This window comes from Crocodylus siamensis, chromosome 1, assembly GCF_052110815.1.
Source record: "Crocodylus siamensis isolate JL-2025a chromosome 1, ASM5211081v1, whole genome shotgun sequence".
Taxonomy (NCBI): Eukaryota; Metazoa; Chordata; order Crocodylia; family Crocodylidae; genus Crocodylus; species Crocodylus siamensis.
This window is the reverse complement of record NC_143395.1, coordinates 260,057,890-260,076,904: the sequence shown is the minus strand read 5'-3', so window position 1 is coordinate 260,076,904 and position 19,015 is coordinate 260,057,890. Positions and strand designations below refer to the sequence as shown.

The following is a 19,015-nucleotide window of genomic DNA, read 5'->3' as shown; positions in this document are numbered from 1 at the left end:
GAAAGTGCAAATAACACTGAATTAGCATGGTTCCAGCCTCTCCCCCCAACCCCAGTGTAATTCTTAACATTGGGCTAATTTTTTAAAGATCAGATGGATACCCCAAAAATTAATGTTATACTACAGTCCTGAGATGCTAAGAGGTACACATTTTGAACTTCTAATTTATCGTTTGCTAACTGAACCTTAACATTACTTCAAGACAGAAATCTCTTGGCTACGAAGATTAGTTCTGCCCCAAAGTAGATGCCAATATTAATTCATACATAACAATCCTATGGAAGTATTTTAGGCAGAAGCATGAGTTAATAATGAAGGCTATTACATAAACTATATATAAGTATTTGTGTAAAATAGTGTCCCAATGCTTCACCATCACTACTCAAAATAAATATTTTTTTAAATTAGCTTGTAATAGGGCATTGAACAAAACTTAATTTTTACTCTCCTTAGACACATTCAGCCAGCAAGAGATCTGTCAAATCTTCAGGCAGTTTAAAGCAAAAATACCACTCAAACACATACATTTCTAAAACACTATGCAAAATGTGAGTACTTCTCAGTGCATTCAATCACTATAAACAAGTAAAACACAATCAGCAACGTAAACTACACATAAAAATTGCCTAATATTTCAGTGCTCATTTTCAATTCAAGACATTACCATGAGGATATGAATTAGACGTGTTCAATATACTTATGGTAGCTAAGTGCACTAATTTTGTCAATCGATATCTGTTTGCACAAATTCAACACAAACCTTAGTGTTGCAGTTAACTAGGTGTATTGATCATCTCGAGAATAAATTATACAGCTTTGTTAGAGTAAAATTAAATATAAAATAATTTTCTTTCCAAGTGCCCTTTTCTACTGGGTAGCTACAACAGGACAGATTTGTTCTCCAGCACCCAGTTTGGCATTTTGCTCCGAAGTTCAGAAAAAACAAAGTAAAAACAACAAGCCATGCATATTTTCAGTAATGCACTCAAGACATTCTAAAGCCAGAAAAAAGCAAATGAAAACGAGTGGAATAAAAACTGCGAGCAGGATGTTGAGGAAGAAGAGAACTAAAGTGAGTCTGAAAAAAAAAAAAAAAGATAGCTGTAAAAACTGAACATACGATTTCTTCTCAGTAGTTCTCAACTTTTTTAGATTTAAGGCACCCCTTCATAACTATAGTGAATTGAGAGGCACCCCATTTCAAAAAATAACTTATGTATTACAGTGCTTAGCTCCTTCCAGAGGGAGCAAGCTGTAGGGGTTGAGGAACAGCCAGGCAGGGACTGAGCCTGAGCTTATCTCCTTGCACTTTGTGGTACCCCTTCAAAGGCTCTCACAGAACCACTCAGCAGGCCGGCACCGTGATTGAGAAGCACTGCTCTGGATAAAGACTGGATTTTTTTTTTTTTTTTATGGTTACTTCTGTATTTTGGCACTGGGCATGCTTGACAATTAACTCATTTTTTGCAGGAGAAGAGATATGATGTTTACTTCAACACACTTCATTTAGGAAGCAAACATCCATTTTTCTACCTATAATAACATTTGGAACTTCCCGTATCCAAGAGACTGATGCAAACTTTTTATTTGCATGTTAGTGAGGCTTCTAATGGCAACCTGTTACGGAGATTCAGCAACAAGTGGGAGTAAAATGAGAATTATGGACCAAATCCTGCAATCTTTACTTCATTCTAGCTCGTAAACATTAGACGGTGATTTGCTTGAAAAATAAACACCAGATTCACTTTTAGGTGACCATCTGCATTTCAGAGACACAAAAAAAGAACAGTGCAAGGCAGAAATGGAACAAAGCTTATTTTTGGTTAAAATGTTATCACCCAACAATACTGGAAAAAATGATGTGCAAGTATCACAGCATATGATGCTTTGCATAATTATTACTTGAAAAATAAAACAAAGGATTCAAAACTTTTCAAAAATACCTTTACTGAATACAGCTTACAGAACTAGAGTGCTGAGTCTCAACTACAGTGCGGTAATACCCTGGGTGGCTGAGAGATCCTTTTAAAGGTGCTGTGGGGTGCCACATAATATAAGCACTGTTAGATATTCAAACACCTACACATGATCCACAAGATAAACCCAAAGATTTCAAAAACCAATTCACAGCATTAAAAACCTTCAGACTTGTTGTGGATGAGCAGAAAACACAGTGGAGACCAGGGAGCAGCATATCAGGTACTTAGGGCTGGGGTGGAAGGGGCACACAAGTGGCAGATGGGCAGGCAGGGGGCAGACCACAAACGTCCCTGCCGTTACTTTCCTTGCCACAACAATAGGAAGGCGGGGAGGGAGGAGATTTAAGATGAGCCTCCAATAAATAGATTCTATACATGGAAAATTATAACAAATTTATAAATTTCCATGAAAAATCTAATTACTGGGGATTGCCTTAAATTCAAAGTCATCTTGGATTTGGGTAAATGCAGTGTTTAAAATTTGAAAATTAGTGTTCAAACATAGGAACATGGGGCGGGGCAGGAAAAAGAATGCATTAATTGGTAGGAGATAAAGGCTAATTTAAACACATATTTTTTCACTTATCTATGGAACCTAGGAACAGGGGAGTCAAAGATACCTTTCCCAAGTCATCAAGTCCAGCACTTGGAAAAGTGTTGACTTCTTGCAAACCTGCAAAAAGCTGCATGGATATAATGATCAGAGCCAAAAGGTTAAAAAGCGAAGAAGCAGAAAGAAAAGAAGAGATACAGCAAATAAAATAACCTAAATGCAGCATTCAGATGCTTACCACCGGCAATCAGACACCCAAATTCCCTTGCTGTTCAGTTAAAGCTTATTCAGGTATTCACACACCAATTTAGCCAGGGGCTCCCTCCCTTCAGCACTTAAATTTGAGACCAGATGCCCTGGCTCATTTGCCTCCATCCTAGTTCAGTTAGCAGCCTAATTTCCAATTTAAAGTGAAGGGCAAAACTGTACACTTAAATCAGCTTCTGAAAGTGTTTAAGATTCAGAGTATATTACTAATCTCCTTATTGTATGCACTCACATACAGCCTTAGATATAAGAAACCAACCAAATTTTACAGTTTTATATCCACCTGCTTTATTATCTTTCAAGCATCATCTCTCTTGGTGAAGACACTCCAAGTTGTAAAGCAGTCTGGGACTCTGGGAGATGAAGTCCACATTACCACAGTATACCCACCAAAACACTGATAAACTTCCCTCTTAAAGTACCTGGAAACTGTGATGCGACAAGGAGGATCTGACAGAAGACAGCTGTGTTACACTGACTATCATGCAGTTTACTGATCTTCTTCGATCTTAGCGTACCTCTACATCACTGATTCTCAACTAAGGTGCCATGGCAACATGGGGTGCTGCCAGATCCTTTGAAGGGTGCCATGACATGTGAGGAGATAAGCGGATAAGCATAGGCTCACTCTTTCCCCAGCCTGACCAATCACTTGCTGCCCAGCCCCTCTACAAAGAGGCAAGCACTGTAATATAAAAATTAGTTTTTGATATCATGGGAGTCTCGAGTCCATCGAGGTTGAGAACCACTGATCTACAATCAGGGTGGGCAAAACACAGCCACCAGGCCAGATCCGGCACATGGAGGGTCTTTGTCTGGCTTGTGGCGAGTCCCTCTGTCCCACCTAGCCCAGGCACCACCTGGCCATGCGCATCCTGCTACCCCCTGCGCTTGCCTTCTAGGCAGCCCAGGTGCCAGCAGCTCCTTCAAGCTGCCACTGGCCCCAGCCCTGTGATCAGTGAGGACCCGCACACAGTCCCAACCTGGCCCACCCCAAGCCTGCTCCAGACTTGCTTGCGCTGGGCAGCAGCAGCGGCCAGGCAGAAAATTTGCTCAGCGCAGGGGCCGCAGTATAACTGTCCGAGTAACCAACATTTCCCAGTTACATTTCTTTGTATTCAAAACAAACACACATTAGAAAATGTCCACAGTCAACCGACTTTAGGCAGAAAAGAAAATGTATACAAGCAATTTATTTAGCCTCTGTTGTACTGCGTTATTATTACCACACCTTTTGGTGCTTTCATGCAAGCTTTTTCATTTTACAGCTTCTTTCCATTTGCACCCACTGCCATAGCAATCCGGGATTTAGAACACTTGTGCCATGGTACAAATTCTGCATCATGGCTTCACTGAAGTATCACAAAGTAGTTAAAAAAAAAAACCAGCTGCAAAGGAACAAGTCCTTATCTCAGGAAGAGAAATGTTAAAAATAGTATTTTGTAAATTTGCCACAAGTCAAATTCCAAAGTGTAATTGGCAAGACAAACCTCACTGTAGTGGGATGACACATTTTCTCATCAAAAGGAAGCCAAAGTTCTGTCCTTGGTTGCACCAGGGGTTAAGTTAATAAGGTCACACAAGTTTAAAGGAGCGGAGAACTTTCCCCTCTGGTTTTACAGTGCAGAAAGCAATTGTTCATAACCTAAAGATATTCAAATTCATTCTAAAAAGAGGAGGAGGGGAGGGGGGAGGAAGGGAAGGTTAGACTCTGTCAAAAACATTTTGACCTGTTATGATCTTGCTGAGTTGTTTGTAACAAAATAATTGCTCCAGTATTTTTCTGTTGTCAGAAAAACAGAGTGCCAACTAGAGGGCTCACACTTTCCAAGGGGTGCCTTGAGTCTAAAAAGGTTGGGAAACACTGCTCTAAAAGTGAGCTTGTAGTTCAGGTTGAGGCATACTAACAGTGCAAAGATGTTTGCACTGCTACTGGTTATGCTGTACTCGGTTTCAAGAAGAAAATTTCATTTCTCAATCTAGCATCTTTCAACAGACATACACGCAAACTCTAAACATATTTGCTTTTGTAACATAAGAGAATCAGCCACCTAAACAGTTAGGCACCTGTTACCAGAAAGTACTTAAAAAAATTAATTTATACACATATATATTATATATACATAACACACTCGTGTAGGTGCCACGTGCATGCATATATGTATATTGTATGTATACATTTTATGAGAGTGAGAATGGAAGAGCGAGCACTGTAAACTAACAGAGTATGGCACAATAGCTGGCACAGGTTGATGAAGTATGCTGAAACTGCTCCTGAGAACCCAAACCCCTTTCTCCCTCTTGCCACATTTTTATTAAAGTGCACCAACCAGATAATGGGACTTCTACAGACATAACATAGCTGTATTTTGGGAAGGCATTTGACAAGGTACCACACAGAAAACTCATTAAGATATTGGAGAGACAGTGTCTGGATAATAATACGATAGTGGATAAACAAATGGCTTAGAAATGGGAAGTCAGAAGTTATCACTGGTGATACATCAACCTGAGAGAATGTGTCAAGTGGACCCCTTCAAATTTGGCAGTAGAGACAGAGCAACTCACCACAGCATTTACGACCTTGAGGAGGAAGTTATTTCACCACTGCTGGAAAGTAGAAATAGTAAATATAGGCAGGGACACAACAGATACAAAAATAGTATCTGGATTGTATGAGACTTTCAAACAAAAAGGATTTGTATTATAAAAAAGTGCAAAATAACATACCTTAGAAGAATAACTCTGCACCAATTAAGGACATCCAAAGGACTTATATAACCAGACATATTTTCCAAGAAACCTCTGGGGGCAACAGTTGGAGCACACAGAACCAGTGCCAGTTCAGTGTCCCCCTTCACCTGGAATGTCGTCCTTCCACCAGCTTAAATTTCTTGCACTTTCACATTGGTGCAATCCAGCCCCGCAGACAGGTAGCTTTGGGCTCCTCCTGCGCCATCATGCAGAGGAGCACCAGCTGCGGGCAGTCTCCCCGTAGCACAAGAATAGCTGGCTGCAGGCAGGTCCTAGTACGTGCCTGCCTCTGAATCAAGGTGGGTAGCTCCAGCTTGCAGCAAGAAAAGGTTGTCTATTACTGCTCTATGCTATGTTCTTTTCCACATTTCCTCCTGTCAGCTTTATGGCCAAAGCAGAAAAGACACAGAGAAGCTAAGCATGAAGGACACAAGAGCTGCTTACAATATTTCATGAGCATTACAGTCCCATCTGTTTGATGTTACACCGTGACTATATGATCACAAGGCTTAATCCCAGCACACAGGAAGGAAGCAGTCCATTCAGAAGACCGCTTCTACACACCCTTAAAAACCAGGTTTCATTCCTTTTCACTTTAACCAGACTGATTTCAGCACCTCTGACTGGCACAGGGGAAAGATCAAAAGCTCAGTTACTCTTTAACTGTGATCTTGTGGTTGAACTGTGGGTACATCCAGCAATTTAAGGAACCTTGTCTCTTCACCGATTCTCCTGTTCTTATGACTATGATTCTCAACATTTCTACTCAAGGCCTTCCTTGGAAGATGCCAGCTTTTACCTTCTACTCTTTTTGACTATACAAAAATAATAAAGCAATTCTTCCATTGCAAACAACTCAGAAAGACCACAACTGGTCAGCAGTTTTTTGACACCATGGATTCCTATTTGAAATCTATCTTGTGATAGATGTTTGCAAGCCTAACAGTGCAAATACTGCATAGGACCCCACAACATGCTTAAAAGATTCTTCCAGCCCTGATTGGGAATCACTGTTCTATAGTAATACCACCAATGCCAGATGAGGAAATTATAAAGTTATTCAGTTACTTAGAATAAACTTCAGATTGTATTTAAAATGATTTACTTTGCTTTCTTTCCAATCACTGCAATTAAAAATTCCACATCAATTTCATAAAGGAACTCTGTCATGGGTAAGTAATTCTACCAATCTAATGCTGATCCCAAGCCCAGATAAAAAGAGAGTTATCATCAGGAAGGACAGCCACCTGTAAAAACCTCTGCCAAATCATCATGATGTGGATCCAAGGAGATGTGCAGGAACAACAACCGGATCCTATGGAGAGCCAGGATCCACAAGAGTGACCCCAGTTAGAAGGGAAGACCAAGGGAGGAAAAAAAGAGGAGGATGACAAAGAAAAGGCAAAACAGTAAAAATCAATAGTAATCGATTCTGAGATCTAAAAGTACTGTAAAAAATGCTGAAAAAAGAAACGAAGGAAGGGCTGACAAGTGCATTTCTGCACTTCAAAGCTCAGTACAAAACTCTGAGGCTCTGTGGGCTGACAAGCACACATCAACCCAGAAATTCAAATATACCATTTTAGCTAAGCTGCCAACTGTTCCCACTACTGTAATTAGAATGAGTTAGAATAGACTGCTAGCTTTAAGCTGGCAGACGAACACAGTATTCTTTATACCTGCCTCAGCTAGGACTTATTAAATTGGATTTCCATTCTTCAAATAATGTTTTCATCCTTTTGTAAAGACAAATGTGCTACAGTAGGCTGTTAGCTGTGAACAAAGGCCAATATAGCACATTTCACACCACACTGGGTATGTTTACATGTGCACTTTACTGCACAACAGACTAATATACTGTGCCATGAAGTGTCACCATATACACATACCCAGCAACTGGGCTGGTACAGACTGGAATGGAGTTAATTACTGCACTTAAATGTGCATGTAGATGGTGACATCAGGATTAGTTCACCCCACCTCAAATGGCACCAGCATTTATTCAGTTGCATTAATTGCACTTGTAGATGCACCCACTCAGAATATTTTTAAGCTGGATCGCCAAACAAAGTACATAAATTGGAGACTGAGGAGAAACCACAATCTATTAGGATTAATTTCCCAGGAGTAGTGCATCATTCTAGGCTAAGGTACCAAAGAAATAAAAATGCTTTGTAAAATTATATAACCTCCACAATACTCTGTACCAATAAATATTTGAGCAGGACAACGTTTATTTTATAAACAAACTAAAACCTACAAGCAGATTAAACAGCTTGACATGATCACAAAACCAGCAAGATTGTTTGTAATATGAGCTGAACAAAAGTTACACAAGCAGTCACTACAAGTGTGCTGGATTATGTTAGTTTAAAATGAATTTAGATAAACTGGTGCAAACCCTTGTGTAAACACTCATTTTGGTTTATGAACACCTTATTTAATTGTAGCTTAAACAAATTCTTAATAAAACTCAAGCTAACCTAAAATAAACTTGGTTTAAACTGAAACAAAGGTAACCACCCAGATGTCTGCACCTCTTCAGACCTTCCAGTTGGCTAAATGCAAACAAAACAGACTTATTTCTTCTGTATCAGTGCCAATAAAAGCTGCTTTAGATATAGGTTTCTTTTGATATGATAGGTTTACATTGTTCAGGCACAAAAGTTGACTAGACTCTTGGCAAAGGGAAAAGAAATTGCTCATTTTCCAAGGTCTAGGTCAGGGCTGTCTAAATGGCAGTCTGTGGACCACATCCAGCTCACAGAGGGTTAAACTGCTTTGATCTCCCCTTCCGTCCTCAGGCTTTTACTTCCTGAGGCTGCACCTGCAGTGCCAAGGCAAGGTATGGTTATAGGGAGCCAAGAGGAGAAGGGAGGGTAGCCAAGTCACCCATGTGTGTGACACAGCATGAAGGGAAATTACCTGTGAATCATGCCAGTGTGGCATATACAGTGTGCACCCCTGCCCACGTAGAAGTTGGACAGGCCTGGTCTAAGTCATGGTAGAGGCATTACCAATGTTTCCTCTAAGGTGTAGCAGTCTGTGAGCACGCTGCTTTGGAAACCACAGGTACCTGAGGTGCACCCTGCATACCTATAAGGCCCAGGGACCCTGGGACTGTAGTGGAGGGTGAGCAGCCTTGCCTGGGGTCAGGGACTGGGATGGGTGGAGAGGAACATGCCCTGCACTGGCCCTGGTGCCTCTGTCTCGCACTGTGCCCAGCTCATCTGTGGGCAGGTGCACAGCATTAATAAGTTAGTGAGCGGCAAGGTTTTAAATCATGCACAGCTGCGCACATGCGCACCTTGGAGGGAACCTTGGGCATGACAACACTCCACATATGATTCAAGGAAGGTTCAACAAGTGCTTACAGATAAATGTATCCTTCATGTGTCTATAAAGGTATCCATGGAGTCAGCAGTCAAGACAAACAGCAGCCCCAGACAAAGAATCTTACCCCTCCACTATTATCATCCGTCAGCACTCATCGTGTTTATAAACACAAGCAAAATACACGCATATGTGTATATCTGTTTTCAGATGTCAGACCTACTTCTGCACGATGCCTTGGACAAAGACATATTTGGAGATTAGGGAAGAAATAGAAGCCTCTCTCTTTATCAAAGCAGACTGCAATTCTGTCAGAACGCTCTAGACCAGTGATTCTCAGCCTGAAGTGGTTGAGCGATCCTCTGAAGGGTGCTCCTCCTTCCCCCAATCCCAACCAAGCGCAGAACAAGGAGGTAAGCACATGCTTGCCTCTATCCAGACAGTCTTTTGCCCTCTCATCCCCCTCACCCCAACACCCACTGGTCCTTGTGCAGCACATGCCTCTACCAAATTTCCCTCCAATTTCTCTGCATCATGGAATTTTTTTCATAAGTTACTTGAACAAATAACTCCCCAAGAACTGGACGATGTAGCTATCAGCTTCTATTTAGGCAGGAGCTTCCATTACACACTTGGGATGCAATCGAATTACTGTAATTCTATAGTACTGTTGGAGTGATGTTGTAGCCATGATGGTCCAGAAATTACATCAGACACAAGGATTTCTTACAGCAATATCTTTTATTGGACCAGCTATGTAGTTGGGATAAAGTCAGACAAGCTTTTGAATGCAAGACATTCATCCTGACATTCAAGACCTGAGGATAACGTCTTGCGTTCAACAGCTTGTAATTCCATAGGCAGTCATTTTAGGAATAGGGCAAGGAGAGCCAGGGAAGCCTCAGTACAAATGTCTTCTGCTTACTTTTTCCATTAAGCCAAAAACAAAATACAGCCAACCAACCCATTTCTACTCCCACTGCAAAAGGCATGGTATTACTTCCACTGGCTACAAATGTAGCTGAAACAACCTACAAAGAAGAGCTGGGAACTCTACAATGTTAACGGTTTCACCTGACAGAATTACAGAAGGAATGGCCTGCAGTTGTGGCCCCCATCCTCTGCTGGCCCCAGAACAATCATGACGAGCAAGTAATACGCTGCAAGCCACTTCGCTCTCCCTTGTCAATTCCACTTCTAACTTCATACATTTCCTGTGGCTGCAAGCAACACAGGAGAGTCTCATGGGCAACATGCTGCCCAGAAACCAGAGATTGGGACTACTACTTTAGAGAAAAAGAAAGAGTAAGAGTAAGTGCCACTGGCTTGTTTTGTAATTTTCTGTAAGTTGCGTCTTGGCTGACCCATCTGTTAAAGCAGCATAATACATCCTTCACAAAGTAGTAGGTGGCTTGATTTAATTCAAAGGACACTTACAAATAAAATATTACGTTCACGATTAAGAGGAAAGTTACTTCAGGCTCCAACTTCAACCTTGAGCTTTCTTGTCATCTTAAGACCTGTGTTTTTCCCCATTAAAAATAATTACTCTCTTCTGGTGCAACAGGAACCATGGGAAGTAACTAAATAACTGTAGCTAGCTGAAAATAGCAATGCTCAACTCTGACATTTTTAACTGGCTATAGTTTTCTTATAATAGTTGAATTCTCCTTTTCTTCCCCTCCTTCTGAATGACGAGTGATATATAGACTGTAAATACCAGTCAGAAGATAAGATTTAAATAAAGAGTTACTATATTTTATCACGTGTTTGGTGTGTAGTATATCAATTCACAAACCAACTAAAGGAAAATTACCCAATTCCAACATGCTACAGCACTCAAGTAGAAAGTATTAGGTATGGAGAAGAAAGCCTCATGGGAATTGTCTGGTTACACAATAAAATTGTTCAAGCAACATTTCTCTGCAATTGCAAGAAATCCAATTTTTGAACTACAGAACAATGTTACTGAAGAGAGAAGCTGATTTTTTTCCTTACCCTAACTGCAAGCGTGAGCAGCTTGGTCATCTTTGCTACAGATTGGTTCTGAGTTTTTAATAACTTCCATATCCTCTTACAAGGAGTGAAATGTCAGTGCAAGTCAGAGCAGTGAAGCATAGTTAGCTCCAAAGCAGAATAACACAGCCTGGAGAGATTCCACTGGACAGGAAGACCACTTGCCTCAATTTTTAGAAATGGCTCCCACAACAGAAGTTTCCTCTCCAGATTCAACAACACATTGGAGGACACAGTGTCATTCTCCGACATCAGAGAGACACCGATTTACAAAAATCATCCCCTGGCAAGAAGATGTTTGCACTCCCAAAATGAAGAGGTCATATCCTCATGGGATTCCGAGTCATTCTGTTTTCTCTCTTTAGTAAGAACAGCCCTCCAAACCTGATGTGCCTAAAATGAAGATAAGGAGAGTTTTTAAGTGAAATGTACAAGAGTAATACATTTATCTCTTCTACCCTGTTTATAATTACACTGGCAGGGAGACTGGTGGTCTGAGGAGGCACCAGAGGTGGTGCTCATTCATTCAAGCCTTATAGAAGAGCTTGCAAAACTTCACTTACATTGATATAAGATGGTTTCAGTTCACTTCAATAATACTTCATTGGCATGACAAGCTATGCCAGAGTTGCCAAATTGTACTGAGATAGTCTCTTGTAGTATCAGTCAGGGGCAAGTACAGGCTGTCAAGAGGAGTTTTCTATGTACTTGAGGTTTTATACTATGGATCAATAGCATCCCCTCCTGAGCAGGTTGTTACATAGCATCTCTGCTGTCCCTTCTTGCTCGAGGGGATTGACATATTTGGTGTACCAGGTTTCAAAAATCCTTATATTGATCTTGCTTTAGCAGCCTCAAATTTGCTGTTTACATGACAAAAACAAAGTTTCCAGGCACCCCTTTGCCATTGAACAACTCTAAGAATAAATGAGTAAGGTGCATTTACAGAGGAATACAAAAAAGTGCTCCAAAACTCCAAATATCCCAGATCTCTCTGATTCAGCAAAATTATGAGACTAGAGAAAGAGAGAAAGAAATTTACACCAGCTGCAGATCTGGCTCAACAAGTCCATATTCCTGTACGAAAAAGCAATCAAATAAGTTATGCATACCAAGATATTGGCTTAGAAACACTTGCAAAAGGATGCAAAGTGTAGCAAATACCTCCCATTTCCTACCAACAATTTCCATGGATAAACTGTATGTCATACACCAGTTTTTCAGCCCGTACTGTCATTTTAAATACAAAGCTCTTCAAGAAAAAGACTGTGTGTATCAATATCGCTGTACAGCATGTACCACATTTAGCTAGATTGTAGAAAAGGAGAACAAAAGCATCTCTTTTTTGCCAAGTACGGATTAATGCTAGAGAAGGACTTGAACTAAAACGCCCACAGCCTGGAGAAAGTTTCTAATCATACTTGAATGCTTCTGCCTCCAGCCCATCTAACTAGTACAAAAATTATCATTCTGAGAGTTCAAAAGTGTTCTCTCATAGGATTAAAAGGACAAATAAGAAAAACTGTCTCACTGAAGAGAATCACTGAAAAAAATCTGTTCCATGAAGAATAAGCATTACCTGCCTTTTTTATTGCTTCAGCAGATAGCTCAGTCCACTTATCAGAGAAACCCACTGTGAACAGATTTCAGAAATCCTTTGTTCTGCAAGGGGAAAAGTTTATCTCATCTAAAATTGTTTATTTGTGATTTATAATCTCATTATCTAGATCAAAATGATATCATTTTGCCAATGCTTTTAGCTACCTCCTACAGATAGCTGGTTCATTGAAACCAAGGACAAAGTACTGGGACCAGAAATGAAGTTCCTGCCATTTCATGAGTGTGTGAAGATGAGATGGAATAAATAATTATATAGGACCAACATTATCAAAAGTGAAATAAGAATAGAAAATTCTTTAAAAAAAAAAAAAACAACCCAAAATCTTTTAAAGTAGTATCCAAGATTAGATTATGGCTCTCTGGATTAGTAACAGGATGCAAAGTTAGTCAAACTTTATGCTATAGGACCGCAGGCAGCTCAGACCAAGATACCAAATGCTCATGTCAAAGGACTACATGAAATTGGCATGCGTTTCTCTAAACTTTCCTAACAGACATATGGACATATTTTAGAAACACCCTTGTTAAAAAAAAAAAAGAAAGAAAAAGAAAGAGAGAGAGAGGTGCAAAAGACTGGACCTCTTCTTTCAGATATTCAGACACTAGTGAGAGGCACATTTAAACAAAAAGATGTCATCCATAGAGATAATCCCTGGAAGTCAGGACCAAGACGCTGGCAGAACAGTACTGGGAAACCTGTTCTGCCACATTTTTTTCTGTGGTAAAAGTAAGGGCTTCAGTCTCCAGAAGAGTTAGCACCACGAATTTCAGTAGTACTGAAAAGTCACGAAAACCACTATAGCACAAAGGAAAGACAGGTAAAGCCTCCTCTGTGTACCACAACAGGCAATTATGTTTTGATGGCACTTCCCACATTGCAAATTTGACAATTGGAAACAGTTTCCCAACAGTGAGAGCTGAGCTAATGGCATGCATGTAATGTAGCTTTGTTAGGGCTTATTCATAAGTAGCCAGCACAATTCTGAGAACAACTTTCAAAAAGCCAGTTCAATTATTATGCCCCCACCATCATCACCCCCATTGCAACTGCGTTAAAACAGAATGCAACACGGCAAAATTCATAGCACAATCACAGACTAAAGGGAGCTGCTCATTTCTTAAGTTTTTTTACATAAAAAACAAAATCAAGGTATACAAACTTTCCCGGATACGTTACCTCAACTTGTTTTAAAGCACATAAACAACGTCAAAAGGACAAGTATAATTTATCCCTGATTTGGTACAAAAGGTTTTAACTTCTGTCCCCAGTTGTAATTCCCTCATTAAAGTAGGTACCAGGACAAAGTCTCGCTACAGCAGATTCCGTGTGTTCTTTTAAACAAATACCTATTTGAAAAATTTTGCTGTGAGACTTAATTGGACACAAGAGAAAGGGTGCCATACACTTAGAGACAGTCTTTTTATTTCTTTTTTTAAATGCACTGATTTTGTTAAATATTTCAACTAATACAGTGGAAATTTAGCAAAGAAAAGCAACAGTTAAAAGAAGAGATGTTGCATTAATAAACTGTTTAGTTGCAAACCTTAAGTGGACAAGAAAGCTAGATATTGGCTTCACTGAGTGCCACCAAAAAAAGCCATAAACACATGAACCTAATTTTTACAGTGTCTTCTAAGCTCTATAGTTTCCACTTAAGGGAGCAAAGCCATTTTTCATTTAGCTGATCCAAACTATGGGACCTCTCTGATTTTTCTTCCAATAAGTTCTACACAATCATGGAAAAATGAACAGAAAAAAAAGATAAGAAGCCAGAGAAGTCACTCGGGATGCATGGGTGCTTTTAACATGATTGTGTATGGCACTTAGCAATACCAACAAGTGCAAAGTGCTGCACCTAGGGAGGAACAACTGGCACCATACCTACAGGTTGGGGAACTCCCTTCTTGTCAGTACGGAAGCAGAAAAGGATCTTGGAGTCATCACTGACTCCAAGATGAACATGGGCCGGCAGTGTGGGGATGCAGTCAGGAAGGCCAACCATACCTTGTCATGCATCCACAGATGCATCTCGAGCAGGTCCAAGGAGGTGATCCTCCCCCTCTATGCGAAACTGGTCAGGCCGCAGCTGGAGTACTGCATCCAGTTCTGGGTGCCACACTTCAGGAGGGATGTGGACAGCATTGAGAGGGGCCAGAGGAGGGCCACTCGCATGATCAGGGGACAGCAGGGCAGGCCCTACGAGGAGAGGTTACAGGACCTGAACCTGTTCAGCCTCCACAAGAGAAGGCTGAGGGGGATCTAGTGGCCTGTTACAAGCCAGTCAGAGGGGACCAGCAGGCATTGGGGGAGTCCCTGTTCCCCCCGAGCACTACCAGGAGTGACCAGGAATAATGGTCACAAGCTGGCAGAGGGTGGATTTAGGCTAGATATCAGGAGGTGTTATTTCGCACTCAGGGCGGCTAGGGTCTGGAACCAACTTCCAAGAGAAGTGGCGCAGGCTTCTACCCTGGGGGTCTTTAAGAGGAGGCTAGATGCATACCTTGCTGGGGTCATTTGACCCCAGTACTCTTTCCTGCCATGCCGGGGGTCAGACTTGATGATCTGCTCAGGTCCCTTCCGACCTTAGAAACTATGAAACTTTGGAGAATGGTGCCCTTGATTTTGGTCATGGAAGAAACTGTCTTAAGGTCTATTTGAACTACCACTCCTGACATTCCAGTAGTGCTAGCAATAGCAGGAGCGCAACTGGAGATTAGGCAAAGGTATTTTCACCTCAATGTTGTCTAGTCCACCATGGTGCAATAACCATCTCAGCTAGTTTACACTCGTGTTCCTTCCCACTGTTGCTAAATAATCCCACAGCCAAACACAACCACTACTCAAAATACATTTGATTTTTGTGTAAAATAAAAATTCAGCTTCTCTACTTGTAAATTCCACTGTATACAAAGCACACTGTAGTGGGATGTGACCTTTCTTCCTTCAAAAACCTGAAGACCCAATTTTATGTTTTTGGGTCTGAAGGAAATCTGAAGGCTGCATCTCATTCAGGAATCCTTCTGTTTCTGTTTTCCAAATCTCTTAGATCTTCTTTTTCAACCAAACACTATTTGCTTCAGAAAGTTAGGAAAGCAAAGCTGTTGAAATTTTGCCATAACTAAGATCTATTTACAACATAATCTTAACAACCATCTCCAACTCTAATGACATTTTCACACATAAAATCCAGAAACAGTCCCAAAAATGCTGTTTGCAGTCCCTGTTTTCTTTCTGAAGCCAGAAAAATGCATAGGCTGGAACCACAATTAAAAGTATATTACATAAAAAGTCAGTAGGGAAAAGATGGTATTTAACAAAGGAATTCTGAAAAACTAACCATTCTTTAGGCAGCTATTAGGAGTTATAACAGACAGCTGGTGTCACTAGTTATAAAAGAAATATTGTAATACATGAAGAAAGAGTGCTTTATTATTAATCCAAGTACATCAAAAATAGCTGTTTGGCCTATGTGGAAAATAACCCTTTTTTCTTTTAATCCTGCCAGTAAAGAGACAGTTTGGGTTCTACCATTAACCAGTGAACACTTTCAGCCCTTTGGTTTGGAAAAACAGCCTTCTCAATCTTGCAGATACCTCCTGTAGCCAACTCAGCAACAGTGCTAATGGGTTCCAAAGGACGTCACAACTGAACCACCGCCCTTGATTCAGCTAACTTAGGAAAAGGGGAATAAAAAAACCTGAGGAAGACATAAGAGGATATATTCGCTAACAGAACAAGTCCCCATTTATTTTTGCCCCATGGAAAAGACAATAAAGGATATTTAAGACTAAACTCAAACTCACAGTTTTGGTAAGTAATAAAAACCTTGAAGTTTTAGTATGGCAATGCTGTACCCCCAACTCTGCCTCAATCCGGGGTTTCAACAGCTTTCAGCAGCCTATTTATTGAAGGCTGCCTAGAAACAATTCCTGGGTGCAACTGGTGATGGCTCCTTGCCCTTATCTCCTGCAGTAGCTCTGCATAAAGTTAGTTTACAGAATATACAATGCAAGTTATTAAATTCTTCAAACCGCATCTGGTGGCTACATCACCAACCATTTATAACTGAAGTCATGGTTTTAGTCCATGTGGTTCTTCTGACAGAGGCACTTTACAACTACTGAATCCATCCCCTTAGCCTCGTAGGCAAGTCATATTCCTCAGTTTAGAAATAAGGAAAGGTGTTACAAAGAGGACAAGTAATCAACCCCACATCACACTGGATATCTGCCATCATGGGAACAGACTCCAAGCTGCACACTGGCCATGAGGCCAGACTGAATTAGGCCCCACTTTGTACATTAATCCTTCCTATACTACCTTCCTATACTAGGTTTTCAAGCCCTGCATTTATCTGATTGGAGTGATCTCTGGCATGGGGAGAGGGAAGGAAATTCTTTATATCTTAATGTGAATGAGGCCAAGATTTGACATGGGTTTGCTCTGGAGGATGACAGACAGTGGAGCAGGAGTGAGTACTGTGTCATTAAGGGAATTTATTATCGTCTGCCATTGCCTATAAGCTGCTCTGAGCCTTTCTGGATGGAGCTGGGATGAGTCTAAACAACAGTAATGGTGGTGGTAGTAGTAGTAATAAACCAACAAAACAACCATAATGTAAGAAGATATCATTATAATAGGAGTAGTAATCATAATACTACTAATACAAATATAATAGTAACCACAGTAGCGGTCAAGATCATAAGAGTAATAACAATAGTGGTACTGAGAATAATAGCAACAGTGGTAGTAAAAATAGAAATAATATTACTACCACTGTTACTGTTATTCTCAGTACCACTGTTACTACCATTATTACTATTATTTCTATTATTACTACCGCTACTGCTATTACTCTTAGTATTACTGTTATTACCATGACCGTTACTATTATGATTACTATTTCTACTATTAATATTATTTCTATTATTAATAGTAATGGTCATAGTAATAACGGTGGTACTTGGAACAATAGCAATAGCAGCAATAATAATAGAAATAGCAAAAATAATAGCAAAATAACTGGCACTGAGACTAATAGCAACAGTGGAAGTAATAATAATAGTAATAGTAGTAAAAGTGGTACTGAGAGTGATGGCAAGAGTCATAGGCAATGCATAGGAAGGCACAGGGGGGCATGTGGCCACGAAGACTAGCCGCTGCCAGCTTCTGCGGGCAGTCACTGCCCCCCCTCGCCACCAACACGGATGCCCCACTTGCCACCCACCGCCACTGCCAGCACAGATGGCCACTGGAGGCAGTCCCCACTTGCCACCCACCACTGCCCCCCCACCTCTGGACCACCACTGACACTTCCAGCAGTGGCAGTGGGCAGTCCCTGCTCACCACTTGCTGCCATGGTGCCCCCCCCAGTTGCGGGAAGCACCAGTCGCTCATGGCAAGAGAGTGGGGGCAATAACAGCAGTAATGAGAGTAACAGCAACAGTGGCAGTAACAAGAATAGGAATAGTAACTGTCATAGTAACAGTAGTAACAGAGTAAGAGAATAATAGTAATTGTAATAGAGAGCGGTAATAATGGTGGAAATCATTATAGTGGAAATTACACCAGCAACCATCACAACAAAGGGTAGCGACAATAATAATCACAGCAGCAGTAAGTTAACAATAGTAGCGGCAGCAGTGGTAACAAGTAAGCACAACAGCAGCCGCCCGAGGCGCCGGGAACGACAAAGGCGCAGCTCGGCCGCGGGGACAGCGGCGCGGGGGAAGCGGTAGCAGCTCCCGCACCGCAGGGCAAACCCCCGGGGCCGGCAGAGAAGGGGTCTCCCGGCGCGGGAAAGCGGCGGTTACGGAAGGCGGCCCCGGCCACGACCCCGGCCCGCCCGCCCGCCCTGCCTCCGCGCACCTGCAGCGGGAAGGTGGCCGCCTTGTTGCCCACGTAGCCGCGCACGACGTGGCTCTGGATGGACAGCACGCGGCATTCGCGCTCCGGCCCCTGCTCCATCCCTGCGCCGCGCCGCGCCGCGCGGTCTGCCCCAGCCCAGCCGGCACTCGCGGGACTGGCCGCGGCGCGGGGCTGTTGGGAGGTGCCGGGCAGGGCAGGGTGGCCGCCGGGGGGCGGAGCCGCGAGAGCCTGGCGGAGGAGCCGGAAGAGCCGAGCCGCGCGGGCCCAGCCCCCACTGACGTCACTGACTTCACAGCAGAAGGCGGCCCGGCGCCTGCAGCCCCGCAGCGCCCTCCAGCGCCGGCGACGCGCATACGACACACACACACGACATGCTCTCTCTCTCTCTCTCACTCACACACACACACACACACACAGAGCTATGACATGCTCATACACGCGCGCCCACACACACACACACACCCCTCTTGCCATGCCCACACACACACACACACACAGAGCCATGACATGTTTCTCACTTACAACATTTATAAATTGACACCCTGTTTCAACTTTATGACATCGTCAGTTTCGACTTTACAACACTTGATCTGATGCCACGCCATGCCAGTGAACAAGTTTGCT

The 19,015-nt window shown here is 42.0% G+C and overlaps 1 protein-coding gene across 1 annotated transcript in view; it reads right to left on the bottom strand.

The window, feature by feature from the left end:
* The window catches only part of PDXK (pyridoxal kinase), a 71,923-nt gene extending 53,282 nt beyond the window's left edge, over positions 1-18,641 (bottom strand). Inside the window, exon 1 of the mRNA XM_090061594.1 lies at positions 18,392-18,641. Within this exon, the coding sequence (XP_089917720.1) occupies positions 18,392-18,490 (99 nt within the window). The 5' untranslated portion in view covers positions 18,491-18,641. The remainder of the gene's footprint in view (positions 1-18,391) is intronic.
* Positions 18,642-19,015: the final 374 nt, after the last annotated feature.